The sequence below is a fragment of the Felis catus genome, chromosome D1 (genome assembly GCF_018350175.1).
Source record: "Felis catus isolate Fca126 chromosome D1, F.catus_Fca126_mat1.0, whole genome shotgun sequence".
Taxonomy (NCBI): Eukaryota; Metazoa; Chordata; class Mammalia; order Carnivora; family Felidae; genus Felis; species Felis catus.
Window position 1 is genome coordinate 98,545,081 of NC_058377.1, and position 22,371 is coordinate 98,567,451.

The 22,371-nt window shown below is 42.0% G+C and overlaps 1 protein-coding gene across 9 annotated transcripts in view; it reads right to left on the reverse strand.

The window, feature by feature from the left end:
• AMBRA1 (autophagy and beclin 1 regulator 1) overlaps positions 1-22,371 on the reverse strand; it is a 179,078-nt gene that overhangs the window by 80,961 nt on the left and 75,746 nt on the right. For all 9 annotated transcript variants that reach the window (XM_011286779.4, XM_011286778.4, XM_011286774.4 and 6 more), the window contains 2 exons: positions 12,858-12,938; positions 12,332-12,432 (listed from right to left, as the gene is read on the reverse strand). In XM_011286779.4, the coding sequence (XP_011285081.1) occupies positions 12,332-12,432; positions 12,858-12,938 (182 nt within the window). The remainder of the gene's footprint in view (positions 1-12,331; positions 12,433-12,857; positions 12,939-22,371) is intronic.

Here is a 22,371-nt window from a genome sequence, read left to right on the forward strand (position 1 = left end):
ATTAGTGTTGCTTCTTCTTCCAGTCCAGATCTAGAGATTATTGCTGAAATGTAACAAGAGTCAGCCTTATTATCTCAATAGAACCATAGAGAAGCTTTCTGATCCATGACCAGAAGCCACATACATTAAAAAAAAACATATACGCTAGAAGCCTTAGAGAAGATTTGAAGGAAGGGGGGGCATCTTTTTTTTAAGTTTATTTACTTGAGAGGGAATGTGTGAGACAGATGGGGGAGGGGCAGAGAGAGAGGAGAGAGAATCCCAAGCAAGTTCAGCACTGTCAGTGCAGAGCCCAATGAGGGGCTCGATCTCACGAGGAGTTAGATCATGACCTAAGGTGAAATTAAGAGATGGATGCCTCACTGACTGAGCTACCCAGGCATCCCAGGGCCATCTTTTGATAGAGCAAAAGCTGTTGATGGAAGAGGGAAATTTCACTGCTACCCAACCATCTCTCCTCTACATAAAGGCCAATGAGGGCTTCGGGGCACAGCCTCTAAGCAGGGGTCTCTAACCCTTCATTAGCAGCAAATACATTTTCTCAAATGGGCTCTCCCTCAAATTTGCTGATACTTAAAGGTCTGCAAAACTTAAGTAGAAGGAAAATGCCAATAGCAAGTTAATGTCCTCTTTGCTCTTTTGGCTGACTTCCCTGCGCCTGGGTCTTGACTATTAATTGAATGCTATTCGGATTTCATCTCAAAAACAAATGAGGATGGAGACCAGAGGCCTGCCTTCCCCAGACTGATAAGAGCAGCACAGTGCAATTATACCCGAACAGCTTTGTTTTGGAATGTAATCACCGCCCCAGCCTTCTTCCCAATGGGATGGCAACAGTGTAATTACCTCTTCAGGATTCATTGTTTGGGAATGTAATTCTACAGGGCCCCCTTTGTAGGGGAAAGGAGCTGCAACAAGAATATAACAGAATTCATAGCCCCCTCCCCAGTAGTAGTCTTGGGAGCCGAACAAATTATTTTTGTTCTCTTAAAGTAAAGCCAGAGTTTAAATTTCAGTCTGTTTTTCTACCAACAAGGAGTCTCCCATACCCCATGATGATTCTATTTGAAAAGTCCCAATCTAAAGCGAGACTGCCTGAGTCCCACTTCCCACTCTGTCAAGTACTAGCTGTGGTCTTGGGCAAATTACTTAATCTCTCTATGCCTCAGTTTCCTCATCTGCAAAAATGAGTAGTAACAGGACATACTAGAATGTTGTGAAGATTAAGTGAACATGTAAGAAGTGCTTAGAATAGTACTTGACATATAGTAAGTGCCCTTGGATTTGTTTGTATGTCTTAAAGCACATTTGAAGCACCATATTCCACGGCCATTACATTTGCAAATGTGATCTAACACCAGCTCATGGTCAAATCTAAGCTTGACTTACCATGTTCTTTCTTTCCACAACCCCTTTTGCCAGTTCAGCATGCAGGGTAATGTTGGATAATTTTAAGTGCTGTTAATGAACTAGCACAGTCTCTGAGCTATATGCCCAGGTAAAACTTCACTCTAATTGGCGGGAGTGACTGTATTTCCATGTCATTCCTTTATGTTACTAGTCCAAGGGAAACTGTAATAAAAAGATTGTTGTTAGGGGTGCCTGGGTGGCTCAGCTGAATCACAAAGGCACCTAGGTGGCTCAACTGGTTGAACCTCCCTGACCCTTGATTTCATCAGCTTAGGTCATGCTTTCATGGTCATGCAACCACACCCCATGTAGGGCTCCCCACTGAGCATGGAGCCTTCCTCAGATTTTCTCTCTCCCTCTCTCTCTGTCCCTCCCCCCTCTCTTCTTTCTTTCTTTCTCTCTCTCTCTCTCTCTCTCTCTCTCTCAAAATGAAAGACTGCTGTGGAATCTTGCTGTTGAAAAACTAGCAGGCATTACCAAAAGCAGCCATTGGTACTATGGCAGATTCTAGAGAAAATTTACCTTTCTAGCCAGATTTATTTATGAAAACAAAGGATATACTTTCCTCACATGCGTAACGTACACCTCACCTTTCTCAACAGTACCCTGTTCCCACTGGGAACTTTGACCTTCTACATTCTGTCCACCTTTCTGTCTGTTCCTTGGTAGCCTAGACCAGTTAAATTCTCTGCTTAGGAGAAAATGCTTTTGGCTTGTGCTTCACCAGCCATAAGCCACAAAAATAAAGATCATGAGTTTATTGCCAGGCAGGCATACCCCAAGAATATAGTCCCATAGCTCAAGCCAACAGGAGTGAAGCTGGGTCCCTTTTGCATGGCGCATATAGCTGCAGTGAGATCGGCTTAGGACAAACCAAGGGACTCATTTCAGTAGCCCTGTAATAATGAAAAGCTGTGGTTACAGGATAACTATCTGGCTCTGGGGTGAAAATTAACTCCTAGCCAAAAGAAACACCTCCAGGGGGTCTCAACACTCCAAAACGTCCCTGGTCACCCGTCTGCAGGTGCCTCTTTCCACATTATGTCTTATACCAAGATATCCATGCTTGTTCTTGGCTTCCAGCTGAGTGGCACAGGGACCCTGGGGAAGAGTTGGCCTTGTGGATCAGCAGTTGTTAAAGAAAGGAAATTAACACCCACAGGTTGGCTCTACTTTGGTAAAGAGGGTGAGAGGTGCTGTCTGCCAGCTCCCATGGCATTTCCAGCCAGTTTGGAATAAATGAGGCTGCTTGAGCTCATAAAAAGAGAAAGAGAAAGAAAAGCTAATGTGAGCTCAGAGTTTTTAAAAGGAGGAGGTGGAAGGTTAGCATGGTTTATTAGCTTTCGGCATTTACATTGATCATGTGGGTTAAACTGATGGAGTAGATGCGACAGCATAAGGGTTGTTCCAAGTCTTTCCGGGTGTTGTGGAAGATCTCTAATCTTGAATAAAGTGGAGACTGTCTGGCTGCTGTGTCCACTAGAAAATATGGGCACTGACCTCACATTTAGCTTTTTCTTTCCTCACATCCCCTCTGTAGATTTCTATATTATATCATTTGTTTTGAGGGGTTGCAAAATATGTCAAAGCAAAACCAATCAGAACCTAAGAAGAGGGAAGTAAAGGTTCTGGCATTACAGTGAATACTTCAGATTAGAGGCCGTCTTCAGGTGGCACCTTCAAAATGAGTAGTATTTCTAAGGAGTACACACAACCACGGGTCTTAATAAACTCTGAGATCACTCTAGGTCTGGGGAAGCCTCAGAATACAGAGAACTTAAAAGTACAGGTAAACAGTGGGGTCTCAATCCAGATATGCGGATGCTAATACTTCTCTTTTGGGGAGGAGAAAGAGGAACAGGTGGGAAATTAGCTAAGAAGTTGGGGGAGAGGTTATAGGTCAAGTCCTTCTACTTTCTGCTGCAGAAATACTGTAAGGTGCTGAACTCTCACAGCCAGCCTTCTGTTTATACATCTAGTTTAGCATTTATAGCATAATACCAACTTAGTAGATGTTTTTGGAGAGCAGAGATCATGTCATGTTCACCTGGATACCTGGATACCTAATACTGTGCTGTATAAACAACAGAAGCTTAATAAATGCTTACTGAATCAAAATGGCTGATATACCAGCTGAGCACCCTTTAGGTAATTGTGTATTCATTCATTCTTCCCCATTATTAACAGCTCCACATGAAGAAGAGTTATACAACAGGGGCTCACCAGCACTAATGTATGTTGGGTTCCTGGTATTACCACCTCATCTCTTCCCATGCCTCTGTCTCTACATCTGTTCCTAGCTCAGTGAGTTCTCAAGTTTTAAAATACACCAAGATCACCAAAAAGACTCTTTAAAACACAAACTCCTGGGTCCTACAATCAGAATTTCTGATTCAGTGGGTCTGGAGTAGGGCCCAAGAATATGCATTTATAACACGTTCCCAGCTAATGATGCTACGGGGTCCAGGAAGTACACTTTGAGTATCTCATGTTGCCATGGTTACAGAGAGGCAAACACTTGGTCTGCTGAGTAGATGCTTATTTTATTAATACAAGTCAGGGACAGAAAACAGTTTGTCATATGCAAACTCCTCTATTCTTCCCCACTTGGGTGACATGACTAATGGCAACAGGTGACACACTAGACTGTCAAATTATCAACACAAGGACTCTCAGGTTACCATCTGTTGGTGCCATAGAGCAAAAGGCCCACAGTATTTTCAACTCACTGACCACAGCAAAAGGAGGAAAAGCTCTGCTTGGGACCCAGGAAGAGCACCATCTGGGAGAAGACAGAACAGTGGCAGATCAGCAAGGTTATAATCAGTGAGGAGACTGGCACCGCTCCAATTCATACTGGTCTCCAAACTTTATAATAAAAATAATAGTAACGATAATAGCTAACATCTACTGAATATTTATTGTGTGCCAAAAAAATACTATTCTAAGTGTCTCCTTATTTTCACTCATTTAACTCATTTAATCCTTAAAACAATCCTATAAGCTAAGTACTATTCTTATGCCCATTTTACAGATCAAGAAACTGGGGCCCCAAAAGGTAAAATAAATTAACTGAATTAATACTGTTGGGAAGTAGCAGAATGAATATCTGAACCTAGACAGTCTGGCTCTGCAATCCAAACCCTTAAACATTTTGCTATACTGCCTCCCAAGCAGTATATACTGTAACTGGCAGCTGTCCTTCCCAAACTTCACTTATTGATCCTCATAGACCTATTTAAAAAAAATGGGGACATGTTGAGAAGTTCTTCAAACTGTAGCAAAAGACATAAATCCTTGGTCCGAGCCAGGTTTAGGCCGTATCCTCCTTAACTAATCAGGATTGGCAGTTAAAGTCCTAGGGGATTTATTAAATTTGTTTGTTTTTTTTTTAGTAGCAGGGCCAAAACAAATAGAAAATCAGGCCACTCCCTGGCTAGACTGTAAACTCCCTAAAGGCAGAACTATTGAATTCTTTCATAAGACCCAAAGTGCCTTGAAAAACGCTAAGCATTTGCAAAGTGCTACACACACTTCAAAAGGACAGCACAGGAAGGGCATAGTTTAGTGTGAAGCATCAGTGGAGAAAGATCCAGAGGAAATTTCCTGGGGGAAAGACAGAGGCACAGAAAAACTTAGTCACGTAATATAAAAGGGACAGAAAAGTTCATTGACAAAGCCCAATATTTTCCTCTAGAAAAACCTGAAGCAGCACAGGCAATTCAGCCTAGAAACTAAGACCCAGGGTCTCAGTAAGCACACTTTTCACTAGTGGTGTTAAGGAGACGCGGTGAAGCGTTGGGGCAGAATGGACCCAGACACTCCAAGGACCGGTGGACACCAAGTAAGTCAAAGTCCTGGGTCCTGTAAGGCATCTGGGAAGGCTGGGTTCTCTGGAAGGGCTGCTGCATTTACTTCTCTGTTTCCCAGGCAACCAAGCCAGCCCCTATGGCCTTCACTTTCATCACTGGAGCAGAAGGAAAGGTAATTGGGTTAATTATTAAAGGAGCACTAGCTAAGACCACCACCACTAATTGTCCATTTATCTGGGGTTTATAAACAGCCATCTTAATTGATGCTGAGTTGCAATGTGTCACTCACTTTATTTGCCTGGCTACTAGGTACCAGAGAGGTATAGGACATGGAGATAAAGGGTCTAACACCAGAACTATTATTTATTTCTCTTCATATTCATTTAAGTATGCCGTGATGACCCTCAAATGCACCCGCTACTGTTCATCTTTCCCAGATTTGTCAATTTATGCAAAGATCTAGTATATAGTAATTAGACAATGTGTTGCATTAAAGCACTATGGGTTGAGATTGGGTTGAGAAATCAAGCTAATTCCTAAAAGTCAGCAAGCCCAAGGCCCCAGATGCTCACCAAATGGCCAAACTAGAGCAGACAGGCCTCCTACAAGTAATTCCTTGAGGTACCAGGGAAATAGGGAACATCTAAGAGAGAGGACAAGTGTTTTTAACAGAGAGGAGAGAGGCAAAAGACAAACAAAAATAAAGTTAACAAGGAAAAGAAAAGTCTTACAAAAGAGGTAGCTCTGTCTTACCCACAACAGGCAATAAACAGAAGGATGCCTGGGACATGAGATTATATAAAGCAATTATTCTAACACTGCATTGCTGGGTTTGTAATATATATAGATGCAATATACATAACAACAGTAGCACAAAGGAAAGAGAAGGGAATACAACTATAGTGTAGCAAAGTTTCTGTATCTTACCAGAATTAAGTCTGTATTAAGTCTGAAATAGATTCTGACAAAAGACAGTTTAAAAATCAGTAAAGAGATTAACATGGTACATTAGAAGATATCCACTTAATATTAAAAAAGTAAGCAAAGGAGAAACAGGAACAAAAAAGACAAGAGAAATACAGAAAATAGCTAAATGGTACACAAAAATCCAACTATACCAACTACATTAAATGTGAATGAAATAAATAATCCAATCAAAGGTAGAGATTGTCAGGCTGGATAAAAAACAAAATAACACAAGTTTGAACTGCATGGGTCCACTTAGATGTGGATTTTTTTTTGATAAATACAATACAGTACTATAAATGTATTTTTTTCTGGGGCACCTGGATGGCTCAATCGGTTAAGCAGCCAACTTCAGCTCAGGTCATGATCTCGTGGTTCGCGAGTTCGAGCCCCACATCAGGCTCTGTGCTGACAGTTCAGAGTCTGGGGCCTGCTTCAGATTCTGTGTCTCCCTCTCTCTCTGCCCCTCCCCTGCTCTGTCTCTGTCTCTTTCTCAAAAACATAAACATTGAAAAACAAACAAAAAACATTAAAAAATAATAAAAAATACATGTATTTTTTTCTTCCTTATGATTTTCTTAACATTTTCTTTTCTCTGACTCACTTTATGATTAGAATACAGTATATAATGTATACAATACAGAAAATAACGTATTAATCAACTGTTTATGTTATTGGTAAGGCTTCCAGTCAACAGTAGGCTATTAGTTAAGTTTTGGGGTGTCAAAAGTTATACATAGATTTTCGACTACACGGGGTCATGCCCCTAACCCCTGTATTGTCCAAAGGTCAACTGTATATGTTTTCTATAAGAGACATACTTTAGATTTTTAGATTCAGAAATATATATTGAAAGTTAAAAGGATGGAAAATATATATATCACAGAATCAACAGCCATAAAATAGCTGGAGAGCTATACCAACATAAGAAAAGTTAGATTTCAAGACAGTATTACTAAAGACAGAGGAATATTTTATATGATAAAAGAATTAATCAGGAAGGCATAACAACTATAAAAATATACGTACCTAACAACAAGGTCTCAAAATATATGAAGTAAAATGTGACAAAACTGAAGGGAGAAATACACAATTCAATAATAACTGGAAATTTCCTTAACCAAGGATAGGCCAACTAGACTGAAAATCAGCAATGATATACAAAACTTGAACACCGCATCAACCAAGTAGATCTCCTTGGCATCAACAGCACATTCCATGCAATGAAAACAGAGCACACATCCTTGTCAAGCACACAGGTAACATTCTCCAGGACAGACCATGTGCTAAGCCATAAAACAAGTTTCAATAAATTTAAGATAATTGAAATCATATACCCCAGTGACATTAAGTAAGAAATCAACAGAAGGAAATTCGGTAAATTCACAAATATGTGAAAATTGAAGCACACTCCTTTTTTTTTTTTTAATGTTTATTTACTTTTGAGAGAGAGAGAGAAAGAGAATATGAGCTAGGGAGGGGCAGAGAGAAAGGGAGACAGAATCCGAAGCAAGCTCCAGGCTCTAAGCTGTCAGCACAGAGCCCAATGTGGGGCTCAAACCCACAAACCGCAAGATCATGACCTGAGCTGAAGTCAGATGCTTAACCGACTGAGCCACCCAGGCACCCCAAAGCACACACTCCTAAGCGTCTAGTGGGTCAAAGAAGAAATCATAAGAGAAAAATTTGGATGACTGGGCACAAAGCCATCTCTAGCCCAGGGCACTTGACCAGGTCCCAGTGACCTGTGGCAAGGAGCAAGAAAATCCTGACACTTCCCACTGATTTTAATCAAAACACTAAATTAAGTACATCAGGCCCACATGTGCTGGGAACAGATGATCATTAGGATGAAAGTCAAAAAGATTAGGCAGGACATACAACTAATACCCTACATTATCCAGGTCCCTATCCCTCAGAAGTTTCTTTTTTTCCAGTAATTACCAGGAAGATGTCAAAAGCCAGAACTCCTCATTTCACTTTTATGAGACCTCAAACATGCAGAAAAATACTGTAAGCTTATAAACCTTTTGGCAGTTACTCCCTACTTGAACTCAGACAAAACATGGCACAGAAGATCATGAGTCAGGCAAACAGACCTGGTTTAAAGTTCTGGGTCTGCCTCTCACCGTGTTATATTGGGCAAGTGACCTAACTTCTCTGAATGTCAGTTTTCTTCCCTGCAGAATGGAATTGCACCACCTACTTCACAGGGTTGCCACAATGTTTTATAGGAGGTCATGCATGGGAAAGCACTTAGGAGAGCACGTGGCCCATAGTAAGGGGTCATTAACTTCATGTCCTTCTTTGTTATCAGTGGCTGTTATTACTAAAAAGTCAGCAGGGGGAGCTCCCCAGACTTCTGTGTTTTTCCCAAAAAATATACCTGGTAGAGCTGCAGTAGCTTTAAATTCACTTATATCTCTTTAAGTACAGGTTCAGAACTTGTGCTGCTAAAGAAGAGGCAAGACGTGGATAAATGGGTGACTGGAGGCCACTGGCAACCTACAGAATTGGGGGGAGGCACCAAGATAAAGAGGAAGAGATGAAAATTAACAATCAAAACACTTCTCTGTAGTAGCTTCTGTTTTCTATTATCACTCTCAGGCTCATGTGGGAGGAAGTAGGCAGAATGGATCTTAATTTTCTGCAAATCCATTTTTGTTGATGACTCTGAATGGCTTTGGCTACCATCCACTGGAGACTCATTTGTCACAACAGTACTGGTCACACCTCCTAAAACTAAAGGTGTGTATATGCTTCACCCCTGCAAAAAGGCATTCACCTTTCAAAGGGTCTGGCTTTATGTTTGGAGCTAAGAACCAAACAGCAAGATTCAGGGATGGTCAACCATCTAGCCTTTGAGCTACAGGAGCACAGGAGCCATGCCTATTATTCACTCTGGTAGCCTAGAACAGTGCCTGATACATAGCTACAGAACAAATACCTGTTGAATATAATTGTGTTGAGACCATCACAACTGCAATCCAATCACACAAGTGAAAGGTGCCCCTCCAGGAAAACTAGGAGCGCTTACTGCTAAAAGCCCAAAAATGTCATTACTTTAGGAGCTCTATTACATGATCGCAGTAAGTGTAATAAAAAGCAAAACATCTGTGTCCAGGAGGGCAAGAAGGCTTAGAGAAAAGGCTAGTACATAATGATTTTCTTCAGCAAGCACTGCTGGTTCATAAAAGGCTACGTCTAGAAATCACTTAAAACAGAAGAATTAAAGCAAGTAAGAAAAACCCTGAATAACTTCTTCTAGATTAAGGTCCTTGAAGAAGAACGCTATTTTGACGCTGTCCTTTAAAATAACTGTAGGGACGCAGACTAGGAGACTCTGGAGTCCGGCTGCCTGGCTTTGTTCTGGCTCCCCAACTTCTAGCTGTATTACTCTGGGCAAGTTAGCCTTCTGGGCTTTAGTTTTGTCCACTGTTAATTAGGTAATAGCACCTATCTCAGGATTATTGATTTACTGGTAAAGCACTTAAAATACTCCCTACTATATATACAGCAAGTGCTCAATAAATGAGAGACTTTTGGGGGTTGTTGTTATTATCATTATTATTAAAATGTTCTCAACAGAAGAATAAAAGTAATACAGCTGTCAACAGAATCTAGAGGGACATCCAAATTACAGGTACCCCCATTTCCTGAAAATCTGTGTTACACCGCTTCACTTTTACAAAAGGCCTACAATCGTATTTGTTTTCACTAACTGAAGAAAATCCAAAGAGGATTCTGATTTTCACTTTAATGAAAAAAGGCAAAAAGTGAAAATAGCGTTCAGCGTTTGTTTTATAGAGAGCTATTGCAGAGGCAGCATGCACCCTGGGCATCAAGCTGCCATAGCTTTGAACTGTGTCTGTGAGCACATTTGTGCTTTATCTCTATTTTCTGCATCCATTAGCAAGATGTGTCTTAAAGTATGAGAAAAGCCTGAGAGAGGTTATTTTTGGGGTCTGGGTACACTAAAAAATTTTGCCATATAAATTAATGGTAATTGCTCCTTTGCTTTGCGTCATTTTGGCTTGCGAAAGGCTTTATAGGAACACTCCGGGGTTTTTTGTGTTTTTTTTTTTTTAATTTTATTTATTTTGACAGAGAGAGTGCATGAGTGAGCACAAACAAGGGAGGGGCAGAGAGAGAGAGAGAGGGAGGAAGTGGGAGTGGGAGTGGGAGAGGGAGAGGGAGAGGGAGAGGAGAGGGAGAGGGAGAGGGAGAGGGAGAGGGAGAGGGAGAGGGAGAGGGAGAGGGAGAGGGAGAGGGAGAATCCCAAGCAGGTTCCGCATTCCACACTGAGCCCAATGTGGGACTCAATCTCACGGACCCAGAGATCATGCATGACCTGAGCTGAAATCAAGAGTCGGACGTGTAACCGACTGAGCCACCCGGGTTCCCCAGGAACACTCTACTTCTGAATAGCAGAGGAAACCTGTATCTACAAATGATGAGGCTTTTAAGAAAAGACCAATAGGTTCTCTGTAACATGTATCTTGAGAAAACAGAAGAAACTAGTTAACTGTGAATGGAAATCATCTGCTAACCTAACTCAAGTGAGATTCTTAAGAATCTAGATTTCCTTCCCCTTGAGATACTTGGCATCCTTTGTTTGAGAACTTTTCTCAGTAGATTTCATATCTCTAAACAACTGCCTGCTAGAACACAACCCCAACAGTCAAAAGTATTCATAAGTGAAAGTGGGCCGTATGGGGATCAGACCTCTAGGCATAAAGTAGGGTAACAGGAAATGTAGGTAGAGTTCTTAAATCAAAAGAAGAAAAAAACATACAGCTGTTCCCACAAAAAGCTAAATGCCAAGGAAATAGATTTTCCAGCAGTAGAGGAGCAGGAGGTGCTGTGTGGGGTGGTGGAGGCAGATGTCTGGAACAAAGGGTGGAGAAGAGCTCTGTAGTATTGCCTGGCAGCAAGTGATTATCTGCCAGGGAGGAGCTTCTATGTGCCATTAGCCAAGCCACACAGAAACACCAAGCATGGAGAGGCATAGAGGCATGGGGTCTTTTACCAAAAGGGCCAGAGGTCCTAGGACGAGGTTGTCAGGAGACCATGCTATAGTCTGCTCCCCTGGCAAGGTGGGCCTACAAAGTCCTGGTGTCTAGCAGAGAAACCACTGAGGTTTCTGGGATTTCTAGGCCTTGACACTGGGGTCAAGGATAGTCCTGCCTAGGGGAGGCCAGATCCCATGGCCTTCCGGATGTCACAGTAGCTTGGTTAGAAATCACATTCTCTTGGGCTGACAGTGCCACTGCCTCACGGAGATCCCTTCCTACCTTTAACCACCACGATGGACCAGGTTTTCCAAAACATAATGTCTTTATGAAATTTGTAATAGATGCTTATTAAAGGCACACATAAATGTGGATTCATTTTTATACCTTTTATGCCTTTACATACATAAATACAGAGGTTGGCAGTGGAGGTGAGGGGGAAAGGGAGGAAAGTGCATGATGGGGAAATAACCTTTGTCAGGAAAAACCAGAATTCTGCTTTGTTTCCTTCTCTAGACACTGCCCAGAAGCAGGAGCATATACCATGTATGACAGCCTGGTCACATCATATATCTTAGCCCATAAACATGGGTCACTAAGCTATTCAGTCACCATAAAACTGCCTCAGCTGGGCTTGTCCAGCCCATTTTCTGTTTCTGAGATTTCTGAGCCAGCTCTATGGGTCTCTTCTCGTCCTTCCCTGGAAGATTCCACAGTGCCTGGAAACTCCATCTACTGGCAGATGAGTGAAGGGTTGAAGAGGTGTGCATTAAGCTCCTAATTAAATCACAGGATCTGGTTCATGAGTATCTCACCAACCAAAACATGAACAAGACACCTTTATCATTCAATTAAAAGCATAGCCAGAATCTAATTGCTGGATTAAGAAATAAGTAGTTTAAACAATTTTTTGGAAAAAAAAAAAAATGAGGAAAGTGGGAATGGGCAAGATAAACAGCTTTGTTCCATCCTAGTTTCCTGCATTGAAGTAAGGAACTGAGTATAAGACCTCAAAACAGTTTTCAGCCAGATGCCAAGAGGCCATCACATCCACATAAGTAAAGGAAGGGACAGCTTTATCTGGCTCCTCGCCCTTTCAGCTTTTCAAAATTCAAAGAAACACCTCCTTACCTGCCAGGACTCTGTTAACAGAAGAGTGAGTAGCCAAGCCAGGCTGTCCACGTTCGTGAAAAATCCCCGCGTAAGGCAAGTACTCAGGCAGCAAGAAACGCCTGTAAGAAGGAACCACGTGTGAAAAGCCTATAAAAGACTACTACAACACAAAGGAGATACACTATCCACGTACCCTCAAAAATCAAAGCTAAGGGATCCACTAAACCTAGGAATCCACAGAAACCCAACACGGAGTAAAAATTGCTGGGATTTATCCTTCTGCAGATTTGTATCTCCTTCCTGATCTTTCTTCTGCAGTTTTGCGGGGCTTCTAATCTTGAATAGGATGCTCCCAGTGCCACTTATCCATCTCTTTTCATTGCGGCCAATCATCTCCTGTCAAGTCATTAGGTGGCAGGGCTGGATTATAGGCTCACTAGGAAATAATTTCAGATATGGAATCCAAAGCTCAGAAAGTAGGTTTAAAAATGAAACGAGGCTCTCATAAAGGCTCCCTCATAAAGGCTAACTACCAAGTTCTTACCTTGGGACAAAACGTCCAAGTGAAGGTGCAGACATCCGGGCATTGCGTGGAGCTCGGTGCCTGGATCTGTCACCATTGTCCCTGGAGAAAACAAAAAGACTACATATAAGAGAGTCATTAAAGCAGAACCAGATAATAGCCCAAAAGACAAACATCCCCTAAACTAAGTTCCTACACTTAGGTGAAGATCCCAGAGAAATGACTCATCTGGTTGCTTACTAATTTGGATGGCACATTAATACACTACAATTCTGAGGGAGCCTAGGTGGCTCAGTCATCTGAGCATCTGACTGCAGCTCAGGTCATGATCTCGTGGCTTGTGGGCTCAAGCCCCACATCAAGCTCTGTGCCAATCGCTCAGAGCCTGGAGACTGCTTCGGATTCTGTGTCTCCCTCTCTCTCTCTGCCCCTCCCCCATTTGCACGTGCGCTCACTAATCTCTCTCTCTTTCAAATAAATAAACATTACAAAATTCTTTTTAATATATACATTTCTGGAGTACCCCAACCAGAAGATTTATAAACATTTTCTAACAGCTCAGTAAGAAGGAAGAAGATTTTTCACGAGTTAATGTGATCTCTGATCTGAAACTGAAACCAAAAGTCCTCTAAAGGGACCTGGAATGGAAATGTATAAACTTTTTCTAGATTGAAAGACAGAGAAATTTTGGCTTTGGGGGATCCTGAAGGAATCCTCCCATTGATTTCATTCAGCAAATGGTTATCTCTAAATGAATCTGTTTAGGCCTTTGGTGTGGAAAAATCACTCATGAAAAGTGAAAGAAAAACAACACAACAAAAAGACTAAGCAGTCCCTTCTATTAGGGACTGCAAAATTGGCAATGATGAAGAGTATTAGACAATGTAATCCCAAGCATTTGAGTAAAAAGAAAAAAAGTCTAGGTGTTTTTCTTTATGGTCTGTTAAAACAATAGTAATAACCACCATTTATTAAATATCTATTAAGTTCTAATATAAAGGTTATTAATACGTTATTCTATTTAATCCTTCTAACTACCCCATGAGGTATTATTAGTAGCTTTGTTTTATAGATACGGAAATGAAGGAGCAGAGAGGCAAATGCCCAAGGTCACACAACGAGTAAGTGGCTGAGGCAGAATTCAAGGAGTATCTATCTGATTCTGAAGCCCTTGCTCTTTCCCCTATACTGCTGCCTCCTACAAGAAAAGGGAAGACAGGGACTTCACGTGGCTTAGTTGCCAATGCATCAAAGGAACAATAAGCCAAAGGGCACTGGCTGGACAGAGCAGTTAATTAGCTGCTTAACCAACTCCACAAAATAAATGAACCTCTGAAAGCTTGATCTGGTATTTTTTCTGAGTTCTCCCCTTGGATTATCTTCAACTTAATGAGATCACCTTCAAACTGGCCTTGGAACCAAAGTTAAGACAATACTCTGGCTTTCAAATGGGCCACTGGGAGCTTTACAAGCCAGAAATGAAAGCCTAGGAAGGTTTTTATATTTTGGTGGGTTTGGATGCTGAACATTAACAGAGAAATCAATATCAGGGATATTGGAAGCTGATCCATTAAAAGTCAGTACTCGGTCTTTATTTTCCCCAAAGAGAAGGCATACTGTTGTTTTCCTTAACATGTCATATCCCTTTGACTTGAAACTCTATAGATGAAGGGAGAGGCAAGGGGAGGGAGAGAGAGAAAAGACCATATGGAAAGTAAAAAGGTTATTGAAAACAACAATGAAATCAGGAGTTCCTCAACAGTAGATCACAGCTCTGGGAAGCCCACAAATTGTTATAAGATTTTGGCAGCCACATGTACACAAGGAATAAATGAATATCAAACAAATAAGTTAGTTCTCAAATTTAGCATATTATTGATTTTCAAATAAATCCAGCTTCAAGTTTTGATCAAAGTACCAATTCACTTAAAAATACAAATGAATTCATGATAGCTTTTCATAACAGCGTATTTTACTTCTCAAAGGGCACTAAAAGTCCAGCTAATTATCATGAGAAAAGTTAGCAAACATTTTGAAGTTAAAAAAGGCCCTAAGGAAAAGAAGGGTCCCAAGCCTCAAAAAAGTTAAAAACTAAGCTGTAGAAAGAAACATCATGGGATAACTGTGAGTACTTGTTCTGTAGCTAGGAGAGAGAGCTGGCCTTCCCAGAATCACACTGTGGAGCTGACAACTGGATTCTGTAAGGTCCCAAGATGCCTCTCCCTCCGGACGACAAACAATACTCTATCTGGTGAAGAGTAGGGAAGGAGAAGCCAGTGTGCTAGATCGTTCTACTGCTCAGCAGTTGCCAGTGCTCAAAGACGGCACAGAGCTTGGTGAAAGGACACCAGAAGACAGTTTAGAAAAATGAACAAACACACCAGGGCTGGGGAAATTTCCGGGCTCTTTCGACATAATTCACAAGCCTCTTTTCCAACACCTACAAACAACCAACTTTCTGATTCAGTTTCTCCTTCCATTTGAAAAAGCGGGGGGGGGGGGGGGTGAGACACAAAACATGGCCAGAGATAATGGCTTTATAGTATTTAGAGATCACTGGAGGATATACAGGAAAATACGAATGAGATCAGCTGGCTCAGATACAAACAAAGTCTCAGACTGATGGTCACATTTGGCACCATAAAAGAATCAATATGTTGAGCAGAGATGCATCTGCTGGTCCTCAGCTTAACATCTTGACTAATGATAGAGAAGCGGGAGCTAAATGGCATCTCAATAAAATGTAGAGAAGACTTCAAATTAAAAGCACTGAGAATTCTAGCAAAGGGGAGGAGTAACATCATGGGACTCACAACAACTAGAAAACTGAAACGTGGTGAACACACAGATGAGGTGCTACCTATGGGAGAGAAAACAGCAAAGGACATCTAGGAGAAAACAGCCTTCACTAGGAGAAAAACAGCTTAAATACCGTTCTAAGAAAAACCCTGAAAACAGGAATGGGTAAGGTGGCAAAGACCAGAATGTTCAAGGGAGGCAAGAAGAGGGAAAAAGGCCCTGGACGTTAGTACTGGCCACAGAAATCCCTAACTAAATGCACAGCTCCAGTAAAATAGAGGTGAAGAGAACAACTGATGACACCGCATTCTGTAGTCTGGAAAGAAGGGAGGATTCAGAAATAAGGAGTTCGACTGAGGAAACAAATTTCAGCGCACAGCCTATCCCCAGTGGGGATGGGAAGCCAGCAGGGAAGGGGGAGAGTGGCAAGAGTTCCAGGAAAAGGGCAAAGGAGTTAAAAGTACTTAAAATAATGCTGTACTGAGAAAACCACACAGACTCTGCCACTCACATCAGTGCTGATCCAGGATCAACATGAGGCAAGGCTGCACGAGCTGAAGGAGGCAAAACTCGTGAGGCAGAGACGGACGTGAGTGGACTGGAGGAGGTCTGCCAAATGAGCAGTAGGTAAAGGCAGACCCAGGGAGACGGTTTACCTTAGGAATGGTGGACGGTGCTACGTACTGGGGCCTAACATAACACAGCCCGTGCCCTTCCATACTGAGACTTAAAAAAAAAAAAAAAAAAGCCATGAGGAAGAGTATGCAAATATGCTGATTCTGCTCCTCCCTCACAGGAGGACTATTTGTCACCAGAATGCTTTTCAGGGAAACACCAAGAGAAATCCTCATCAATTTCATCAGCCAGAAGGTGCCTTTAAGCCAGCAGGACAGAAGCTGGCAGAGTTATTAATGGCTTTCCCAGCTGCTGAACTCTGTACATCTCTGATTAACTCTCAGAGGGGTATTTGGGAAGGACAAGGGGTGGAGGGAATAAGACTTTCTTGTAAAAGATTTTATAAGGGAAAAAAAAACACCCTTCAAACAATAAGGCATCCAAGACAAATGCCAAGTATAAGAAAATGCATCTCTGGAACAAGGGAGAGAAACACAGCAGCAACTCTTGCTAAATGCCTGGGATTAATTGCCTCAGAGAGAGGCTATAATTTAAAGGAATGAAAAATACACCTACAGACTGCCGGCTGAGTCCTGACCAGACAGTCAGCTTGTCATTCCTCCTCATGACAAATGGCTCTGACTCGGGCCTTTATAAATGAGGCTCTTGCAGCAAAAAGCTCAAAAGGCCATTGTCCTCTCGACAATACACAGTTGACTTTGCTGAAAATTAGACTATTAAAAAAATAAGTGTCTCCCTATGCTCTTCTGTTTTTATTCAATTTCAGACAACAGAAGGCTTACTTGGTATTCCTGTCCCTGGATGGCACAAGTCCTTTCCTTACCCAGGTGCTTTTGGTAAGAAACCGAGGCCCCCATCTCTATGCCAAGGACTGTGCACACGTGTAAGGGTTTAGATTTCTGGGAGGAAGGCTCAGGCTCTGGGGGTATCATTCACAGGGGACAACTAAGAGCACGGCCCCCTTGGAACTGCAGAGCTTTAACTTTTCCCTAAGGAACAGTACTAGATAATTACCATTTACAAATTTCTCTCTTCCCTTATTGTACCTTTTATTTCATCTGCACATATTCCATATTCCTACTGTGCATTTTACATTAAAAAACAAATCTATAGGGGCGCCTGGGTGGCTCAGTCGGTTGAGCGGCCGACTTCGGCTCAGGTCATGATCTCGCGGTCCGTGAGTTCGAGCCCCGCGTCGGGCTCTGTGCTGACACCTCAGAGCCTGGAGCCTGTTTTGGATTCTGTGTCTCCCTCTCTCTGACCCTCCCCCGTTCATGCTCTGTCTCAAAAATAAATAAACGTTAAAAAAAAAAATTAAAAAACAAAACAAAACCAAACCAATCTATATCTCTAAGTGGTTATGCCCTCCTTCCCCCCCACTCCCCCCCCGCCGGCTGTTTACTTCTTTCCTTCTGTGTTTTCCTCTTCTATACCCAAGTACAATCCACACATATTCCCTTTTCCTTCTCTTCTAGCATTCCTCAAAATGAATATTCATATGTATTTTACTTGCCCAGAAAGGATGCTAATTCTAAAGTTGCTGAGCAATAGCCTATACTTCTAAGCAATAGGCTCAAAATCCTCAAGGAAAGAGCTAGAATTTAGATAGGCATATATTTTAGAAATGTGTTGGGGCTCTCCAGGTACCAGATATCCTATTCCTGATCCCCAGGAAGTCTCCCCACTTCTCTGAGACTTTTCATTATTCTGCCTCTGCTGAACACAAAGCAGGTTCATCTAAGGTAGTCAGCTCCAATAAAGATCTGAGCACTTTAGGGGTAAACTTCAGAAATTATCCACTCTGATTTTACAAATCAGACACTGAGGCATAGGGTGTGAAAGAGACTTGCCCAAGATCAAATCTGTCAAGTAACAAATTTGACTCAGCCTAAACCAGAACCCGGGCCACTCCCTACACAGGAGTTGTCAGGCTAAGCGGGCAGCAGGCACTGATGAGTGATCCCAGGTCCCACCGCAGCTGCTCTAGGAGTCACTTGCTGGTTTACCAATTTAGTTCAAAACTGGTTCAAGTAGGAGTCAAAAAGGGCTCAGGCAACATTTCATGTGGAGAAGCAGGAAGTGAGACAGCTGAGCTTTTGCAGCTCATTTCCCAGGAACACTCACAAACAGGCCCCACTCTTAGAAAACACCAAGCCTCTTACACCCAATACTTAACATTCGGTCCTCGTGTGTCCTCTCCTCTATTTCGCCCACTGCTTCCTAAGTGGTTTTCCTGCATCCATACACTTGCCACATTAGGTCACCCCAACCAAGGCTGTCCGAGTTAGCTGTCTCAAATACATCTTCAATAATAACTTCCCCCAGATAAAAATACGATCCAGGGGCGCCCAGATGGCTCAGTTGGTTGGTTAAGTGTCTGACTTCAGCTCAGGTCATGATCTCATGGTTTGTAAGTTTGAGTCCTGCATCAGGCCCTCTGCTGTCAGCACAGAGCCCGCTTCAGATCCACTGTCTCCCTCTCTCTCTGCCCCTCCCCTGTACTCACTCTCTCTCCCTTCCTAAAATAAATAAACATTAAAGAAAATAATAATAAAGCCCAAACTTTCAGCCAGACATTCCAGGCCCTCAGTTCAGGCCTTTCTGATCTTCTCTATCACATTACAAGCATTCTGTAGCTCTAGCCACAGATTTATTCAGGGTCCCCTGAATATCTTTATTTATACAGGGTCCCCTGTAAATCATCTATCTCTGGGCTTTTGCTTATGCTGCTCCCTTTGAATCTCTTAGATTCTACCGTACCTATCTCCTGTACCCTAACTTCATCCTCCACATCACTTCATCTAAGTCCTATGCAGTCTTCCCACCCAGTTGAAACCCATGGAGCCTCCTCACATCTCCCCAAATACTCTCTTCCCTTCATAGAACGCTGCTCTGTATTTTAGTGCTACCTTATTACAGTCTGTCTCGGAAGTTATTATGTAAAAATCTGCTCCCGTTATTTCATAGCCTAAAACTCTTCAATGACTCCCTTCACCTACAAAATAAAGTTTACCTCCTTTGCAAGGTACAGGAGACTCTCCAAAGATCTGGTGCCACCTTAAGTCTCAGGGCTCATCTCCTGCCACATATCTTGGACTTTAAAATCTAGTCAAACTTATCAACAAGGGAATTTCTGAAATATTCCATGCTATTTCACGTTTCTATGACTGTGCATTTATTTGTCTTTCTCCCAAGTATGTCTAGAAGTAAAGGGCCTGTTGTAATATGTATAACTTTCTCTTTTATAAACCCACCTTGTAGGGGCACCTGGGTGGCTCAGTCGATTAAAGGTCCAACTTCGGGTCAGGTCATGATCTCACAGTTTGTGGGTTTGAGCCTTGCATCGGGCTCTGTGCTGACAGTGTGGAGCCCTGCTTGGGATTCTCTCTCTCTCTCTCTCTCTCTCTCTCTCTCTGCCCCTTCCCCATTCACACTTTCTCTCTCAAAAATAAATAAATAAAAACTTATAAAAAAATGAATAAACCCACCTTGTAAAAGAAGCAATCAACCACTACAAAAATCAAGTAAGTGAAATTATTGAAAACTCTCTGGTAAAAAGGAAGAGAACAGTTCCTTATCTCATCCCACTTTAAGAACGACTTCTGTATAACACCACCACTCACCAAATACAGCTCATTGCCTGATTCCTGACTGTTCTAACAGGTTGCAGTCCATAAAGAGAATAGCTTAAAAGTGTGTTTCCTTTGAATTTCTCTTCTACTTCTAATATCAAAGAGTCTATGGTTTGTAAGTTAAAGAAAAGAACAAAAGCAACTCTTCTTCAAAATGAAGTAGACGGGAACACTCTCCAAAGATTTACCCTTCCTTTTCTTGGCTACAGTTATGTATCTGTTATTAGTAGGCAGACTCCCACAGGAGTCCCGGAAATTCTGGGCACAGAAGAGAGAGCAAGAACAAATACTACCAATGGCATGTAGCTTCATTCCACTGGAATTTCTAGCCACGAGAACTTGAAGCAAGTATATGAGTCTCACAAAGCTGCCAGGATTTCGCCTATAGACAGATGATAAGAATAGTATTATTTGGTTTCTAACGTGTTTTCTTTGCCATGACTCAACTAAATTTCAGTTACAGCAAAAGGGCAGGTGAAGAATATTAAATTCTGAACTAAAAGCAAGCAACTCCTCTTATGTCAACCCAATCAGATGGTAGAGCTGAGTGACAGCCCTCAGAACTCTCGGCTACATCATACACCAAAAAGACCTTTTAACAACTTCCTTGCTAGAAGGTGTCTAGCAAGGGGACCATTAAAGGAGAAGTCCTTTCTGTATGAGGCTCTCTGCATGTGTGTATGGGGTACTGCTAGAACACTTCGTTCCAAACTAAGGAACCAGAACCCATCTCTGGCACCCAGAAGTTACTGTCATACAATGAAACATTTTTGCCTGTTTGGTCATAATATGGATTTCTGGGTAAAAGGAACTCAAACACAACCAGATAAATTAGAAAAATGAAGAAAACAGATGTAATAGATCTAAAGTGATTTCATCTGAAGGCTGAAAGCCTAGAATTCTCACTGAGACGTTTTTCCAAAGTTAAGCCTAATGTCACAACAGTGAATGAAGAACTTGCTCTCTTCTGAGCTAGCAACAACTTGAAGTGAATATAATTCCCCTGTGGCTGGGATGTGTGGTGGAGATATTTGCGGCTGATCCAGTCTGAAGCTTCTCCAATTGTCATCAGCTCTGGGTATTCTTTGCCTTGGAAGGCAAAGCAGTTACAAAAAGAGGCAAGAAGGGCAAGAAATGAACTAGGGATGATTCTGGGATTATACGTACATTTAGAGTAACAGATAACATGAGGAAGGGGGTGAGGATAACAGGACAATAGACATATACCACCTCTTGTGCAGGCCTTAGCGACTTCTGGGATACAGCACTTAACCACAGGGCTTCAAAAAAGCTTCCCTCTCTTTCCAAAGGGATGGTGAAAATTAAAATGGCAGTTTTCCTTATGCTTATTTGCCTTCTACATTCTAGCAGGTGGTCTGGGCTCAAAAGCAGGCAGACAGCAATGTCAGCGACAGCCACACCTTTACCCTGCTTGTGAATATCTTTATGCAAAGACAGATGCTGAACGCTTCAGGACAGACCTTCTGACAGCGGGTTTCTGGATGCCCTGTTTGTGCATTTTGATAAACACAGGGACCCTGCAGTCTCAATTCTGGCCACAGACAGAGATGAATGGCAGGAGATGATGCCTGCCTGGATAGATGGTCATTAATCCAGACCACAAAAGAAGAGAAAATTTAACCTGCTGCCGACCAACCTTCAAAGTTATCTTCCCTAGAGATAAATCTAGATAGTCTTCTTCCACAGCAAGCTCAGGGAGCAAGAGCTCAAATGTGGTTCTACATCATTTTTAAAGGTTTTTAAATCTGCAGGACAATAAAAGCCAGACACTAAATATGTTTACTCCTGTTCTCAAATCTCAGACATGTCTGATTTTGGTTGTCTCTGTATCCTTATTTTAAAAAATACTACAGTGGAGTAAATACCTCATTAGGTTATTATAAGAATTAAATGAGGGGCGCCTGAGTGGCTCAATTGGTTAAGCAGCAGACTTCGGCTCAGGTCATGATCGCACAGCTCGTGAGTTTGAGCCCCGCGTTGGGCTCTGTGCTGACAACTCATAGCCTGAAGCCTGCTTCAGATTCTGTGTCTCCCTCCCCACCCCCTCTGCCCCTCCCCTGCTCCCACTCGGTGTCTTTCTCTCTCAAAAATAAAAACATTTAAAAAAAAATTTTTTTAAGAATTAAACAAGATTTATATATATAAATATATTTTTATATATTACAAATATTTTATATGTTATAGAATACATATGAAAAATATTATCATAGGTGATAGACGATGGAAAAGAATCAAAAAAGATGGGATCTGGGACTCTATACACCTGGAACGGACAAGGTAGATAACACCAAAATGATTCCTGGCTTAGCAAATGGGGCGAGAACTGAAGATGTTGAAGTGGGATGGCAAAGGCAGGAGCATGGCGTGTTGTGCAGGCAAGGAAACCAGTAGAGCAGTTTCTCTTAACAGCCCCGTAAGTGTTAGGAAGATTCCAGGTCCTGTCTAAC